At 36.3% G+C, this 17,342-nt stretch overlaps 1 protein-coding gene across 2 annotated transcripts; it reads right to left on the bottom strand.

Annotated features, from left to right (window-relative positions):
* Positions 1–2,818: 2,818 nt before the first annotated feature.
* Positions 2,819–16,296, bottom strand: ccdc69 (coiled-coil domain containing 69). 2 transcript variants are annotated; one of them, XM_051860115.1, is made up of 10 exons: positions 16,168–16,281; positions 15,680–15,827; positions 11,235–11,298; positions 9,329–9,504; positions 7,164–7,251; positions 6,956–7,029; positions 6,710–6,811; positions 6,507–6,626; positions 6,045–6,142; positions 2,819–4,021 (listed from the first exon to the last, which is right to left on the bottom strand). In XM_051860115.1, the coding sequence occupies exons 2-10, from the start codon at positions 15,725–15,727 to the stop codon at positions 3,847–3,849; spliced, it is 945 nt and encodes a 314-aa protein (XP_051716075.1). In that variant the 5' UTR covers positions 15,728–15,827; positions 16,168–16,281; the 3' UTR covers positions 2,819–3,846. The 2 variants fall into 2 exon arrangements, with proteins under 2 accessions (XP_051716075.1, XP_051716074.1); XM_051860114.1 differs by having other exon boundaries at positions 15,680–16,296.
* Between the last annotated feature and the right edge of the window lie 1,046 nt (positions 16,297–17,342).

Genomic DNA, 17,342 nt, shown 5'->3' with positions numbered 1-17,342 from the left:
TCGCGTGTAAAACACAATAAACATCGCGTAAAGTGGTTTGATATCGGTCAAAACACAATTTTTTTCTTGCTTAATGTGAACGCGAATCCAACTATTAAAGCATTAAGGTGGATGAAGCCAATTAGCAATATCAGCCTATTGTTTGCGAAAAGATCCACTGGTCTGAATAGTGTTTAAAATATGATGCTGCAGTACTGAAACAGGAGTTTAGGAAATCAAGCTGATTATGGTGTGTAAAAAGTGGGGTGATAACCAGCCCCACACCTTTTAATCAAAGCTGTTTTCCCGAGGGTGCAATTTTCACCTTTTTTTTTGTTCTAAGTCAAAGTGATAAGGAACAACTCAGCAGCCCCAAATAGCAATAATCTTATTTGAGAAGATTCGTGTCTGCCTCCAACCCTTGACAATTTAAAGGTTATCTTTGCTGTAATAAACGTAAATTGTAATAAATAAACGCGCATTTCGCAGAGGAACAGATGTAAGTTAATAGCAACACATTATTTTCGGCACTGTTAATGCATATGGGGACGCGTCGGCCGGGCAATTAACAGATAATGGAATGAAAGACAGGTATTGTGTTACATTCGTGTGGCTGATGAAGATGTCATAAGGGACAGCGGAGAAACTCAGGTGAGTAAACTCGCGCGCCTTCCCGCCATCTCAGAGATTTTCTCTTTCAAAAATACAGTTTTCCTATAGGTTACTGTTATACGTAGGCTTTATTAATTTTTAAACATCATTATGAAAATAATTTATATTATGCAAATGACCAGGATAAAATCATGCTAGCCTATAAGATTACAAATTATTAGATTTTATGGTTTTGTTTTGTTTTTTGGCAGGTTAACAAACAGTAGGCCACGTCTCCAAGATTTATTTTAAAGAGTGCTTCATCTGAAAGCATCTGCTGTGTACAAACATCTGATAAACGCCTTTAAAAAGTCAATTTTACATACATTCTAAAACAAACTTCTGAAAGACATTTTCTAAATGTATATCTGAGAGGAAACTCAGAGGCATTGCAGATGAGCAAACACTCAGGCCTATGTGTGTTATCGGGACATTAAAAATAAAAAATAAATAATCTTTAGGCGTATATAAAGTGTTAGGAAACCAATTCACTGGAGTAAGCATGCTAATCGGCTACATAATGCTAATGACTTTTGTAATAGCACTAAGTGGTTTTTACCAATACCGATTTTTTCCTTTAAAAAGGTGCAAGGCTACAATATCATCCTTATCTTACGATGCAAATTGTATTATTATTGCTATTATTAGACAAATAGCTAATTAAATAAATAATAATAAAAAAATGTAGCTATGTGTGTAGCCTACGCCGCACCTTTATAATAAGAAGGCCAATTTTAAGGCTGTGATAAATGAGATATATTTATATATATATATATATATATATATATATATATATATATATATAGCCTATATAAAATGTCAAGCATGTTTTAACTAGGCTAAATGCTTTCAAATTGCGTTCAAACGCGTTTTCGCAGATCATCAGGGCGCCATTTTAGATTTTTCGCGCTGAAAAAACAAAACTCCAGTTCCGCTGGATGTCAGACCACATTTATTCCTCACAACTCAGATTTTGTTAAAATAATAAATGTGACGTTATTTTTTGTCAAATATATTGTGTAGGCTATTGGAATTATAGTTAGTAATGCTTATTGATGTTCTATGAGCAAACGCACATTCACCATCTTGGTAGCCCATTATTAAAATAATACCTAGCTAAGTATGCCTAATTTTGCTGCAAACATGAAAATGCTTATTAGTGTTGCTTTTTCGTATAATAATTGAATAAAGAAGTTATTTTATTGACACTTTCACTTAACTCGGACATAAAGTCGGATGTTGTCTTGCTAGTGTTCACTTGGGCTGGAGTGAAAACACTCGGGATTCTCCCAGGTGGCTGTTAAATGCTCTGGGAACCTCCTGACATCACTACAGGGGGCTGACCTGTGCTTATCTTCTTGGTTAGGCAGGTATTGTCCAAACACGTCAAACAGTCAGGGAAGCAGTGAACCTAACATCCGCTCAACCAGCAAAAAGAGCCAGGCTCTTCTCCGCGTTAAGTGCTGGTGTAGTCTAATAGGGGGGCACCACGGGGCAAACGTCTCAATCTGTCAATCAGCCTGGCTTTATGCTCTTATTTGTCACGAGAAACACCCACCAATCAGTGTCTCATTACATGCAACAGTGAAAGTTGTGAGGTGAGTGACCTTATACATGAGGGGAAAAGTCAGTTGTGGGCTAGCAAGCTAAAGGAAATCTTAATTAAAGTTGTAATGCATTATTTTTCAGCTATTTGGGTTAAAAAGGCGTGTCTTTACATCTTCCAGACTATTCTAATATCATAATGTGGGAATGAGGCACATGACATAACAGCAAACCAGCAATTTCAGAGAATTGCTGATTGAATAATGACATGCATGTACCAACATTTCATTCTCCTGACAAAATATATCGACAGGCCAAGGTGAAACACCCAGACAACTTGAAAACTTGTCCGAACAATACAAAACACTCAAGCCTGTTTTTATCTTGAGTCATTGCGCCCCCTAGGGATAAAGTCTGTGTATTAACATGCATTTGGGATGTTTCAATTTTATAAATGTGGAGAACATAATGTGACCAAATCTGAGATTCATTCAAAACAAAATCGTAAAATGTAAAAACATGTCATCTCCCACAACCACTTTTCTACCCAAACATTCCCCTGCTGAATAATTGTCGTTTTTATAGTAATTTTGTGTGGTTTATATATTTGTTCTGGAAGGGCTGTGCAGAACTTCAAATGCAATCCCTCTGATGCAGCTTTTATTGCCTGATTTTTCCAAACATCTTACATCAAAGGCACTGATTTGGAAGTAAACCTACAGTATATGACAGAACATTTAGAATAATTCACAAGTTTAAAAAAGGGGAAAAAAATGGGCACAAAACGGCAACCTTTTTACCAATTCATGCCTTTAAAATGGCAAATCAAATCACTGCAACTTGAAGGCCATCAGACGTAGTGTAAAATGCTTTTGAAGTATGAAATAATTTCAAGAAGCTCACAGTTCAGAATGTTTCAGATTTTAAACATTGGGTCTGCCAAAGTAACAGAACAGAAAACGGTTATTATCTTCTTGAAATACATGTGTACTGGTTGTATGAGCCAACATTGTGTTTGCCTGAGCTAAAACGACTGGATTTTACCCAATAGGACACCAGTACTTAACCTACTACTGAAAAGCAGAAGGATTTAAAACAGAAATACTGTGGCAAGGTGTGCAAAATGTAGGAAAAAGCATATGGGTAAACACCAAAAGCCCATTATCATCTCTCTAACGAATAAAAACACTGATATAAAAGTGCAAGTGCATCTGAAAAAATCCCGAATATTCATGCTACATGTACAAGTGCTTTGGCTCTAATAATGTCTTAAGGCAAGAAGAGTTCAGTTTTTTGCTAACAATACCTGCTTGACTACCGTTTCCTGGAAAGAAATAAAAATAATAATAAAACCGATATGAAAAATTGGCAAAACTACTACACTGACTGTGTACAATAACAAAAGAAGACTTTAAACATGAATAACTAAATGCATATATATCCAAATAATAAATGCAACCAAAAAAAAATCCTGATCAAATGAAATGTAAAAATGTACAAAAACATTTGTTTTGCCAGTTAAAATGATCAATGCAGTGAGTAAGTCCATGTCAGCACTGCATGTTCACAGCACTCCATAATAAACTGGCATTTAAAAACAAAACAAAAAACGCTGCTAAGGCACCGAGGCCAGGCAGGATGAGGATACAGTGATGAGGGTTAATGTTGCAGTCAGCTGGGCAACACCTCTGTGGGTATGACTGAAGGAAGGTGGAAGGAGGAGCACGAGTCTCTGCGGTGTATGAGTTTAAAGAGCAGCTCTTCCTTCTCCTGACTGAGCTTCTGGTTCTGCAGAGACTGTTTCTCTAGCGCCTCCTGCAGCTCATTCTGCTCCTTGGACAGTTGTCTGAAAGAGGACCACAAGGGTTTATGGAGGGTTTACACACACACACACACACACACACACACACATATATATATATATTATATGTGACCCTGGACAAAACCAGTCATAAGTCGCACAGGTATATTTGTAGCAATAGCCAACAATACGTTGTATGGGTCAAAATTATTGATTTTTCTTTTATGCCAAATATCATTAGGATATTAAGATCATGTTCCATGAAGATATTTTGTAAATTTCCTACCGTAAATATATCAGAAATTTATTTATTTATTTATTTATTTTTAAGTAATATGCATTGCTAAGGACTTCATTTGGAAATCTTTAAAGGCGATTTTCTCAGATTCCAGATTTTCAAATAGTTGTATCTCGACCAGATACATCTCTATTCTATCCTAATAAACCATACATCAATGGAAAGCTTATTTATAAAAAAAATTGACCCTTATGACTGGTTTTGTGGTCCAGAGTCACATATATAAAAATACACACACATACACATATATATATATATATATATATATATATATATATATATATATATATATATATATATATATATATATATATATATATATATATATATACACACATATATATATAAAATTTATACTGCACAAATTATATAATCTATCCCCTACCCCTAAAACTAACAATTATACAAAACTTTCTGCATTTTTACATTTTTAAAAAACATCACTTAGTATGATTTACAAGCGGTTTTCCCTCATGAGGACCACAAAATGACCCCACAAGGACAACGATTTTGGATATTGCCATCTTTGTTAGGATATTTTGTCCCAACAATGTAGGGTATACCTGAACCTGAACCACACACACACACACACACACACACACACACACACACTAAAAATTAAATTTTAAACTCATAATTGGCCTATCATGTAAATAGCAGGGGAAATGTCAATAAAACCATCTCAAACGCCAGGTGGCGCCACATACATAGATTTGAGCTAACAAACGTTCAATCCAGTGCAATAAAATTATACCAGGAAAGCTCAGAATTAACGCATTTTTATTATATTTGGAGAATAATAGACTAGCAAGTTAAACTACACACACACACACACATCCGTTCTGTCTATATGGAGTCTTCATAAAGCCCCTTTAAAATTTGCTGAGATAATGCATTCAGTTTTTGTTATTATATTATCTTATATTAGCAAATAGAATTGCTAAAATTCCAGTTATTGGCTTTACAAATGGTTCTGCCCCAAACATAGTTGGGCTAGACAACAAGAAAGAGCAGCAAAGGTTAAAAAAAAAAAAAAAAAAAAAAAAATTTTTTCCTCATAATATATATTGCAGCATCAACTCTTTCCTCACAGTGCCTGAAACGGTTCAATAAAGGATTTGGTCTCTCTAAACCCCTCCTTTCCTAGAGCTTACTCTGCTCTGATTGGTCAGATAACCCAGTCTGTTGTGATTGGTCTACTGCTTACAATGCATGTCAGAAACCAAACGGCCATCTGAGTTTCAGCTTCCTCTGCACTTGATACACAGTGATACGAACAGTAACAATGGCGTCGGTTTTACCAATTTATCAATTCAAGCCTAAGTCCTCAAGTGCATACAAAATGGATTTGCTTGGCAGTGCAGAAAACAGCGGGTGCTTCTCAATACTCAAATTAATGCTCTCTCGTGGATGCACAAATAAGAAACAGGAACCAAACAACTAGTGTTTGAGGGCAGGTCAAAGTAGATGTTGTTCACGGGCAGCCAATGAAGACCACAGGCTGGCATTATGCAAATTTGTTACAAACCTACCTAGATATGTTATGTAAGTGAGACTGGAATTACTGACGACGTGTTTCGGCAGTAATTCCAGTTCTTTCTTTTAGGAGACAATAACTGCACTTTGATCTTTAAATATTTGCAGACCTTTTACATTCACAAACAGCTATATAAGACACTACGTGAAAGGTAATATCCAAAAAAGCATAATAGGGGCACTTTAAAATACTCTGTCTATAATAATAGTTTGCAAAGAGAAGTGAACACATACTGTATGAGGCTCTGGTAGTTGTCTATCCGGACCCTGTAGTCCTCACTCTGCTGGAGAGCGTGCAGGAGCTGATCCTCTAATGACAGATTCTTCTCCACCTGACAAACAAGCAGTAAAACGGCGTAAACGTTGATGCACTTTTTTCCGCATCAGTTGGTAGCCTTGCAAATAGGTCAATTTGCCACATTTAAATAAACAACATGAATACACAAATAATGTGCACCTGCTTTTTGTACATAATTTCACTAGAGAGAGAGAGAGAGAGAGAGAGAGAGAGAGAATACAGCAGATGGCATGTTTAACAAGGTGGATGTAACCAATTTTTTTTTTTTTTAGATAGGGGACCAAATGTGAAAATGTAATAATCTGCTATTGAAAAATGCATATTAATCAAGCACTAATCAGGTCTGTCTATATGGTGGTTACAGCCTTGCCTGCAAATTAGATATCAATAGAAGTTACCAGTGTTTCCATCTGCAGCAGCTTGCTCCCCTGGTCCTGTAAACGCTCATGCTTCATTTCAATGACAAATAACAGGCTCTCCTGCTCCTGCTCCCAGAATTCACCAGGGCTTCCATGAGTCTGGGATGAAAAGACAAATGCCGCTGAGTACTACAGCTATCTGAAGCATGCTTTGACAATAGATCTCCCTTCTCATAACAAACCTCAATATTTCTCTGAAGGTCTCTCTTGAGCGTGGACTCCTCCGCTCTGCGCTTTAACTCGTTGAACAGCTTCAGCTCTGACGTCAGCCCTTCAATCTGATCCTGAGTTCATAGAAAGTTCAGACCAATCACTTTAAAGTCAAGTCTGGCATGAATGGATTGACGTGGGAACTATATTAGATCAGTTCTCAATCAAATGAATTAAGTCAAATCAGAGAAGTGATGTTACAAATAGACATGCTTTACCTTCAAAGCATTCTCAGCTGCTGCATGAGACTCATTTAAAGCGTTCTTCTCTTCATTGTGTAATCGCTGTAGCTCTGAAAGGTAAATTATTGAATATTAGCATTTACATAGGTTTATATTGACACTCTTGGTAGATGTGTGACTTGGTACGTCACATTTGTGTCAGTACATGGCAGTTGTGAGTATAATAGAGCCGCTGTGCTCTGACCTTCTGTTGCGCTCTGATGTCGTTCTAAGGTGCTCCTCATCTGTTTTTCATGGAGATCATTTAGATCAGCGGTTATCTCAGTCTTTATCTGTTAACACAAGACATGATGCATTTATTTATTATTTAACGCCATATAAGCAGCAATGGCTGTATTCATGGCAAACTCAGAGTAGCTGAAATTAAGAGTCACAATAAGAAAACTTCAATAAAAAAAGAATTATATACAATAATATTTTCTCACAACAGTATAAAAAGAACAGCAAGCTGTTTAATTTTTGGCATTTGATAGAAACTTTACAATTTTCCCAGGAGAAGTCTTTAAAAATGTCAATTAATGAAATTTTCAATTAAAACCATTCAAGAAGTGATACAAACATCTCCATCTAATTAGAAATTGAATTAATTACCTTTACCAGAGAGGCAAATTTGGTGAAAAAAAAAAAAAAAAAAGAATTAAATTAAAATATATTTTCAAAACAGAACTGAGCAGGAATGGATGGTGAAGGAAAAATAGTAAACAAGCATACATGTGAACTATTTAAAGAAGAATCCCAGGATTTACCTTATAAAGTATGTTTAGAGAACAGATATATGCTTATTATTTCACATGTTGTATAAAAAAAAAAAAAAAAAAAAAATTATTGAATATCCTATACATAACGATCACATTAAAAACTCAATTTTTATTAGCATAGCTATTTGAACCTCTAAAAAATAATGCTAAACCTCCTATTAGGGGACGTGTTAATTTGTAAAAAATTACATAAAAATAAAATAAAGGGTATTTAAAGTGCCCCATTAACTTTTTTTTCTTCGGATATTACCTTTCATGTAGTGTGTAATATAGCTGTTTGTGAATGTAAAAGGTCTGCAAAGTTTCGAAGATCAAAGTGCAGATAAATGGAGTTATTGTCTACTAAAAGAAAGAACCGATTCTGAACTGCTGAAACAATTCGTCAGTAATTGCAGTCTTACTTCCTGCATGAACCTACATAGGTAGGTTTATAAATTTGCATAATGCCAGCCTCTTCATTGGCTGCCTGCAAACAACGTCTACTTTGATCCGCCCTCAAACACTGTAGTTGTAGCTGAGACTGGAAGAGTTTGGTTTGTATTGTTGACATGTTAAGAAGACGCTGTTTTCTGTGCTGCGAAAGAAAATCCTCTTTGCATACATTTCAAAAGGATGAGGACTCGGTCTCTAATAGATACGGTAAAACCGACGCCTTTGTTACGGTTTGTATCACTGTGTACAAGTGCCGAGGAAGATCCAGAGCTGAAATTCAGATATGGTAATGGGCGTTTCATTTCTGATACATGCTGTAAACGGTAGACCAATCACAACAGACTGGGCCATCTGACCAATCAGAGCAGGGTAAGCTCTTGGAAAGGAGGGGTTTAGAGAGACTGAATCCTTTATTGAACCATATTAGACACTGAGAAAAGAGGAGATGCTGCAATGGATATTATGAGAAAATTAAAGTGTTTTTTGACCTTGGATGCATGAAAACTTATTTAACATAATTAGGAACTTTTAAGATAACATAACGGGGCACTTTAAATTGTAAAAATGCAGAGAGTTTTCTGTTAATGTGTGGGTTTGATTATAGTATTATAAACAGCTGTTTATCAAAACAGTAGAAATCTATGGATGTCCCCATTTAAATAACCAAGTAAATATCTGTGTGTATGTTTAACAGTGATATATATTTTTATATAATAAGTCTTAAGTGAAAGGTAAAAAAAAAACATGCCATCTTTTGTCCTCTCTTGTTAAAGCAAGCAGTGTTCTACAGTGTTTAAACACACAAGCCAGTCCTCTTTACAGGCCAATGAATAACATCCCTCCCTGCAAACAGGTTTAGCTTTGTTGGTCAGAGGTTAGCTCAAGGACAGATGTACCACAGCACACATTCCCAAACCCTGTACAGACAATCAGAACAACAGTGCGCAGAAACAGCCATGCTCTCAATTATGCTGTAATGGAAAAGCATGTCTTGTTTATTGCCGCTGACAGCTCCATAATGCATAAGCTGCTGACATAATCTGGGATCAGAATACTAGCCTTTCTTGAATGGCTACATGAAGCTACACGTACTTGCTATGAGCTCCATTCACAAGACAAAAAGAAAAGGCTTTCAATATGAAGAGCTTTTGCATCATACCTTCTCTGTAATGCTGTGGACTAAAGTGCAAATGTCTCCAGGATGGTCCTTGAGGAGCTGCTCTCTCTCCTGGTCTCCTGAAGCTGTCAAAACTGCATGTAGTATCTTTAGCTGCCACTCGTAAGTCTCCAACTGATTCTCCAAACCAGAGCGTTGCTCCTCAGAAGAGATTGTACCTACGGGAGAACAATTAATCGTAATTGATTTTTCGATTTCGGCTTCCAACGATAATGAAAACAAGATAATCAACAACAACAAAAAAATTATGGTCCCGCTGCCGTATTCCGTCCAGTGCACAATCCTTTTTCACAGCGGTGCACTTTCGTTCCTCTCACAAAAATCCCAAAATGCCATTTTGCCGAGTATCCTCGTAAACACAGTCGGTTATGTCTTAAGTGAACGTAAACAGTTGAGAAAGGAAACGCATGTGTAACAGTATATTGGATCCGTGCAGCTCTTAAAGTGACAGCAGCCTAATAAACCTGCTGCAGTCATTGATGTTAATCAAACAACAAAAGACGGTTTAACCGTCCAAAGGCCAATACAGCCATTTCATTTGTGATTAAAATATCTTAAAATGTAATAAATGTATATATTTTTTATTCTGGCATGATTTTATAACATCATATATCAACAGTGCAAAATGGTATTAAAATTATGTGTAGAAGTCGTTGCTTTGTTATGAGAAATAATGTCCGGAAAAATGAATTTCATTGATGTCATTCGGAGTAACCTAACATACAGGGACCGTTTTGGATCAAGTCATTTGGTCAATATCATGTGACATCATTCAGACACCTGCAAAGGACCACATGGTCATGAAGCAAAGCAACGAACTCTCTCTGAAAAATTCATGTTTTCACTTGCTCATACACATATCCTGAAACAGCAGGTCATGCGGTACAACCGCAATAAAACCTGGACAATGATGTAATATTTCAAAAACTTGTACTAAATATAAAATGTTTGATTGTCTTTTGCTAGCTAGCTAATAAGCTAAGTAGTTAGCTAGCTAGATATCAGTCTGTTAGCACTGTTTGAAAATATTGTTATTCGGTATAACCAAGTGTCATTTGGTAAAACCAAAATTTTGGTTAAACAGAATGACTTTTTTGGATGACAAATTTTGTCCATCTTGTAAAAAAAATAAAAAGTGTTAATTGATTATAAAAACCACATAATCTCATTGTTAACGCTTAATAAAACTTCAAAATGAATTATATCTCCATTATGTTTTCTTACACTTTTAAAAACCTGAAAAATCAATGACCCTTATACAGCAGTGTCATTTTACATTTGATTACTTAATTCAGTTTCTATTACTTATCTGAATACCACTGTTAGTACATCTTTCTGAAAAACCTAAGGCACTGTTTATTTAATTTGTATTTTTGTTCTGTTGTATTTGTCGGTTTTGTTTGTAATTCATTTCTTTGTTCTTATTGTATTGCTGACTGTTTACTTGTCTTCTGTAACTGTTTTGAGGACCTTAACTTACATTAGTTAAGCGAAGTATCGATAATTGTGAAATCTAAAATTACATGCATCATGAAATAAGACTGATCATATCAACCACCAATAATCATGATTTCAATATTGACCAAAATAATCGTGATTATGAATTTTGCCATAATCAAGCAGCCGTTGCTCAAAGGTACATATGAAACAATATCTCCATGAGCACAAGCCAGGATTGCCTACGCAAGAATATTAACACATCCCTGCAACCTAACATCAGCACTACCAAAGCCTGTGCTCTGCCAAGAACAACACACTTCACAATAGGATCGTGGGACGTTCAAATGACACTCAATCATCCGCATGAAAAGCACCCATTAATAGATAATAACCGTGGCACATCCATCACGCACATGTTCACATGACATTATTGGGAGAAAGCACTTACCACTTGCATCTTGAAGTTTGATGTCCTTTATGTGCTTCTCACCTTCTTGTGCTTTATTTTTTTTCTGAATGAAGAGAGAGAAAAAAAAAAATTTATTTATTGCATTGAAGCTAAGGACAGACAACACATGATTAATCATTCAAAAACTAGCTGACAAGTTGAATCAACATGTGCAATTCTTTAATATTTCACAAGTGTCTTATGAATTGATATTTGTTGCATTCCAGAGAAGTCTTACATTACCGGTGAGATATGCACTCGAGATTGCACAACCATGACATCATCGACAAATCACTTGCAGTAGTTCAGCACACTATGAAAACTTGACTTGTATTCCTCAAACAGTAGGACAAGTGATCTCTCGTCTCATTTACTTTTAATTGCTAAACAATAAACATTTTTACAAATTTATATGAAGCCACTGCTTATTCTATACTGATCATATTAATAAGAACAAAGACAGATGAAAAAAATATGATGGTCTATTCAAATACCACACATTCACTACCATACAAAAGTATGAGGTGGGTTTTTTAAAGAAGTCTCTTATGCTTTATTTGATAAAAAAAAAGTAATGTTTCTTTGTATTGTATTTTTACAGTAAAAATAGTAACATTGTGAAATATTGTTGTAATTTAAAAATAACAGTATTCTATTTGAATATATTTTAAAATGTAATTTGTTCCTGAATTCTCAGCATCATTACTCCAGTCTTCAGTGTCACATGATCTTTTAGAAATCATTCTAATATGCTGATTTGCTGCGCAAGAAACATTTCTGATTAACAGTTGTGCTGCTATTTGAAATAGATCACTTTAACATTATAAATGTCTTTACTGTCACTTTTGATCAATTTAATGCATTCTTGCTGAATAAGGTTTCATATATCTCTTACTGAACCAAAACTTTTGAATGGTAGTATACATTTAGGGTTATGTACATCCAAAGTGGATACCAAGCAAAGGCAGAAGACAACACAATGTAACTTCTCAAATGGATGGCTTTCTTTTTGCTGAAAACATTAGGCTTTTTGTTTGGTTTATTAGCATGCTCTCCACACATTTAACAAACACTGAAATTCAGGAAGAACACTTTCATATATTCAGGGAGTAAAAAATGTGCCATTCTAGTAGAGCTGTACGATTAATCATTAAAAGATCGCAATTTCGATTCGAACACACACGCGATTCACCCACAAATGAAAATAATGTCATTTATTACTCACCCTCATGCCGTTCCACACCCGTAAGACCTTCGTTGATCTTCGGAACACAAATTAAGATATTTTTGTTGAAATCCAATGGCTCAGTGAGGCCTCCATAGCCAGCAATGACATTTCCTCTTTCAAGATCCATTAATGTACTAAAAACATATTTAAATCAGTTCATGTGAGTACAGTGGTTCAATATTAATATTATAAAGCGACGAGAATATTTTGTGCGCCAAAAAAACCCCCAAAATAACGACTTATATGGTGATGGCCGATTTCAAAACACTGCTTCATTAAGCTTCGGAGCATTATGAATCAGTGGTTCAGAGCGCCAAAGTCACGTGATTTCAGCAGTTTGGTGGTTTGACGCAATCTGAATCATGATTCGATACGCTGATTCATTACGCTCCGAAGCTTCCTGATGCAGTGTTTTGAAATCAGCCATCACTATATAAGTCATATTTTGTTTTTTTTGGTCGCACCAAAAATATTCTCGTCGCTTTATAATATTAATATTGAACCACTGTACTCACATGAACTGATTTAAATATGTTTTTAGTACATTAATGGATCTTGAGAGAGGAAATGTCATTGCTGGCTATGGAGGCCTCACTGAGCCATCGGATTTAAACAAAAATATCTTAATTTGTGTTCCGAAGATGCATGAGGGTGAGTAATAAATGACATTATTTTCATTTTTGGGTGAACTAACCCTTTAATTATATTGTTACGCCAGTAGGTGGCGACAAGTGACTGTTCATGTATTTGTCATTGAATCATTCATTCAGTGACATAGGGCATTATTTTTAGGGGACAGCCATTTTGTAGTGGTGTCCACCACCATAGTGGACGTCATCGAGTGCACTCATTCAATCCCACAATGCACTGCAATAACTAGTGTACAACCGATGTACGCTCAATGGCTAGTGAATAATTAATTCGCTGTGAGAGTCGCGGGCGAATGAATTCCCGCGCCTGACCAGAAGATGGCGCCCGCAGCTGGTCCAATATGGCTATAGTCTAACATCATACAGGTATAAATTCCTTTTTAATTGAATTGTTTAACTAAGGTTTATACATAGTTTCCATGACAGAGTTCAAGACAAATCTTACTACTGGAGCTGCCAGTTTGCCAAGTCTCAAATTAAACAAAGCACAAACTATGCAAAAGCGGCAGCCCTTCCGGCACTCTCAGTGTCCAAATCACTCGTTTGCATTCACTCCTTCAAGTCAACTATATTAGTGGACTAATGTAGGGAACAGTGAATGAGGGTATAGAGGGCGATTTCAGACACAGCCATGAAGTCTTTATGAGGGAGTCATTGAATCATTCATTCATTTTTTTTTTAAATAATTCAATATTTTTTAAAAAATAGACTGCAATAATTAACATTTTGTCAGAACCTCTAGTAAATGACGTTATTTTGTTCAGTTGTCCATTCAGAATCGTGCAGCTCTACATTCCAGTGTGAATGTTTGAAGATTGCGCTCAAGGCCGACACTGTTCACAGGTGATTTAACGTTTTGAAGCTTACACGCCAAATGCTGCTGAGATATAGCCTGCATACACAGCCTCAAAACAGTCACAAGTGCGAAATGTCTCTCCGCTGAGAGCAAAATCCCCAGTTTCTCAACACTGTTTCTGGAGCATTTCACACAAAACAAATTTTATAAACATAAATAAGATCTGAGAGCTGTGACTTAAAATTTCACTTTTAACTCATCATACAAAGCAAGTCACATAACTTCAGTATGACTTTAAACCTATATTTATCTTTTTTTTTTTTTTGTTCCTTTTCATTTTTGGGGCTTGAACCTTTCTCTTTCATCGTATTGAAAAGAGCAGCATCAACATTCTGCTAAACTTCTCCTTTTTGTGCTCCATATAATAAAATAATACTAGCTATTCGTCAAAGCCAACACCCTCAATCAAGAACAACAAATAAGAGTCAAATCATCCTGTGCGATTCTCACTGCCATGTGAGACTGTTTAAATGAAAAAGCAATCTCATAATTCAGTTTAATCCACAACAACACTATTATGCATTTGCTGGCTCTCTGTGGCAGGGAACCAAATGTTCTGGAACTTTAATGAACCCTTGGCTTTATTGCACTTCACAGTCATGTGGTTATGTGCTTTTGATGCAACTCCAATAGAGGCTGTAATAGCGAGTGTAAGGCTTTCTCTGTTTAGTCCTCAGAGACTTTTCACACTTCTCCAGTTGTCCATGTCAAGTATACTGACACATGGCTATGTGATTAACAGGACCAAAGAACTCCCGTCTGTTTATAGGTCACATTAAAACTTGCAATGCGAAATTTGGGACCCTGTGTGTCTGTCACATCCAAGCCCAGTGAATCTAAATCCTTCAGCAATCTGGGCTAATGAAAGCTTGACCCTGTCGCTATCAAAGCCAGATTTCCCCTGTATGTTTAAAGGCCCCAGGCATTTGCATTTGCAAATGTCAATTTTAAAGAGTAAATGAGGTACTTCTATTATAAATGGACCAAAGAAAAGAAACTTTATTTCTTTTAATGCATGAAAAAACATTAATTCAAATAACTTGCTGTATATGCCTTTTCTACGTCCAATTAAAATGCTGAAATTCTAGAAAATAATAGTTTGGAATAAAAAAAGTAATATTTTAAAAACATAAGTATCCTGAAAATATAAAAACTGTTTAAAAAAACATTGACTAAGCTGTGCACCCAAGTATATTCATTAAAAACAAGCATTATAATGATAAAAAGGTTTTCAAAAAATGTATGAAACTAACAGTTCATGCCTAAAAACTTGGCAAATAAATGTTTCAAAGATTTAACTTTTTTTTGTCACCTCAGGCTCGTACATCCTGATTTGTCATTAATCGAAATGCGGAACAATTTAAAACTGAGCAAAGTTATCACATTTAAAATACAGGATAACACACCTTAAATTTGTCATAACGGATGTCAGCAGCACATTTTAAACAACAGTAGATCTCATCTGCTGAACCCGTCATCTGTTTCTAATTAAAACTTTCACAAGTCGACAAACTAACATGGGAGCTTTCGCATCGACTAACGCATTAGGGAGGAAGTAACAAGTGATTTGAGAGAACAAAACAAGACTGGCTCCCATAATACAGATACATTTACACGTGGTGTATTTGCAACATCTCTAACGCCTCTAACGTTGCTGCGGGTCTCATTGTATTATTTATGAACATACTAAAAAAGTTTTAAAAAGACCTACCTTTTTTCGGGGGACCTGGCCACAAATTTTGCTGTTGTGACAACCCATACTCTTCTGCTGTATTTTCCACTCTGTCTTCGACAGTAGCTTTTTGACTGTGTGCAGCAGTTCAAATACGAGCTCTCATTGATCCGCTCGAATAGGCTGACTGGGGCAGAGGGGCGGGAACTGTAGGGTCAGGGCTGCGTTCCAAAAACGCAGGCTGCATTTACATGAACAATTTACACCGAGACAAGCGGGAAATTGGTGAATCTGTGCACTGCTGCGCAAAGTGATGTAGGCTACACCGCAGCTTCCTCGAATCTACCCAAAGTGCAAATGGCTTAGAAAAAAATATCTTAAAGTCACTATGAAATCAGAATTGACTACCTTTTAAAAAAATAGAATATTGTAGTATTTATTATAAATGATTATCAGTGTACATTAAAAAAAAAAAAAAAAAAAACATGTTAACTTCCCCTCTCTCTCTCTTACTGACCCTTACTTACCTTTCTTACTGGCGGAAGGGCGGAACAACCTGTCACTCACATGACATCACAGCAAAAAACTGCAACCATCCAAACCAATTCCCGATGGACAAAATCGCGTGATTTTTTTCCCCCAAACCAGTTGCGGAAATCCTGCCCTGGATCCGATTCTAAACATTTCATTGGCCATGTTAATCGCAGTAACGATTACCTACACCCAACCCTGATCCCTAAACCTACCCGTCACAGTAACCTCAGCCAATGAAATTGGTTGCAGGGCGGGGATTTCCGCTGAACCGTTAGGGAAAATAAATCACGCGACAAAATCAAGTCCAGCATATGGACATGCAAGAAAGAAAAAAAAAATTGCTAATTTACTAATTCGTTCCCTCGATTTAATAAATCGTGCACATGACTTACTAATTAGTTCCCTCAATTTACTAAATCGTGCGCACAATTTACTAATTCGTTCCCTCGATTTACTAAAACGTCCGCACAAATTACTATTTCATTCCCTCGATTTATAAATCATGCACATGATTTATAAATCGAGGGAAGGAAATAGTAAATCGTGCACATTTTAGTAAATCGAGGGAACAAATTAATAAATCATGCGCACGATTTAGCCTACTATTTTTTTCCTGCATGTCATGTCCGGGGCTCCGTATCAGCGACATCAGGGGCACGTTCAAGCTCAAACCGGTGCGCAACGTTTTGCTACGGTTTCCGGGTTGAACGACATGTTTCCTGGAAATGGTGTGCAACGGGGTTTGAGATACGTTTTCTCTTGTTTGGTGGGTGTGTCAAAAATGTCAGCCCAATCAGCAGCAACATGTATATAAACCATGCGGTATTAAAGAGACAGCTCGCACAATGGGTCCAAGTAAAGTCGTTTACAAATGTGTCTGCTGCATCTCAGTATACACAACAATTGAAGATATTAGAAGACATGTTTGTCATAAGAGTTTTATAGTAAAAATATAGCATATCAGTTCTTCAAAAAGAACACGAAGAATGGCCTTCTCAGCTGCCATAGTTGCAACTCTTGCATCATCAGAACGTTTTGCAATGTTTTGTCGGGGCTGAACGCAGCCCAGGCTTGTTCAAGATGCATCGGCAGTGTTCAGTGATTCAAAAGCATAATCGCTCTTGCGGTACTTTGATGTCATACTGCGCAGCGCCGACGCATCTCGAAC

Source organism: Ctenopharyngodon idella, chromosome 14 (genome assembly GCF_019924925.1).
Source record: "Ctenopharyngodon idella isolate HZGC_01 chromosome 14, HZGC01, whole genome shotgun sequence".
Classification (NCBI taxonomy): domain Eukaryota; kingdom Metazoa; phylum Chordata; class Actinopteri; order Cypriniformes; family Xenocyprididae; genus Ctenopharyngodon; species Ctenopharyngodon idella.
Note: the sequence above shows the minus strand (reverse complement) of the source record. Positions and strands in the feature narration are given on the sequence as shown.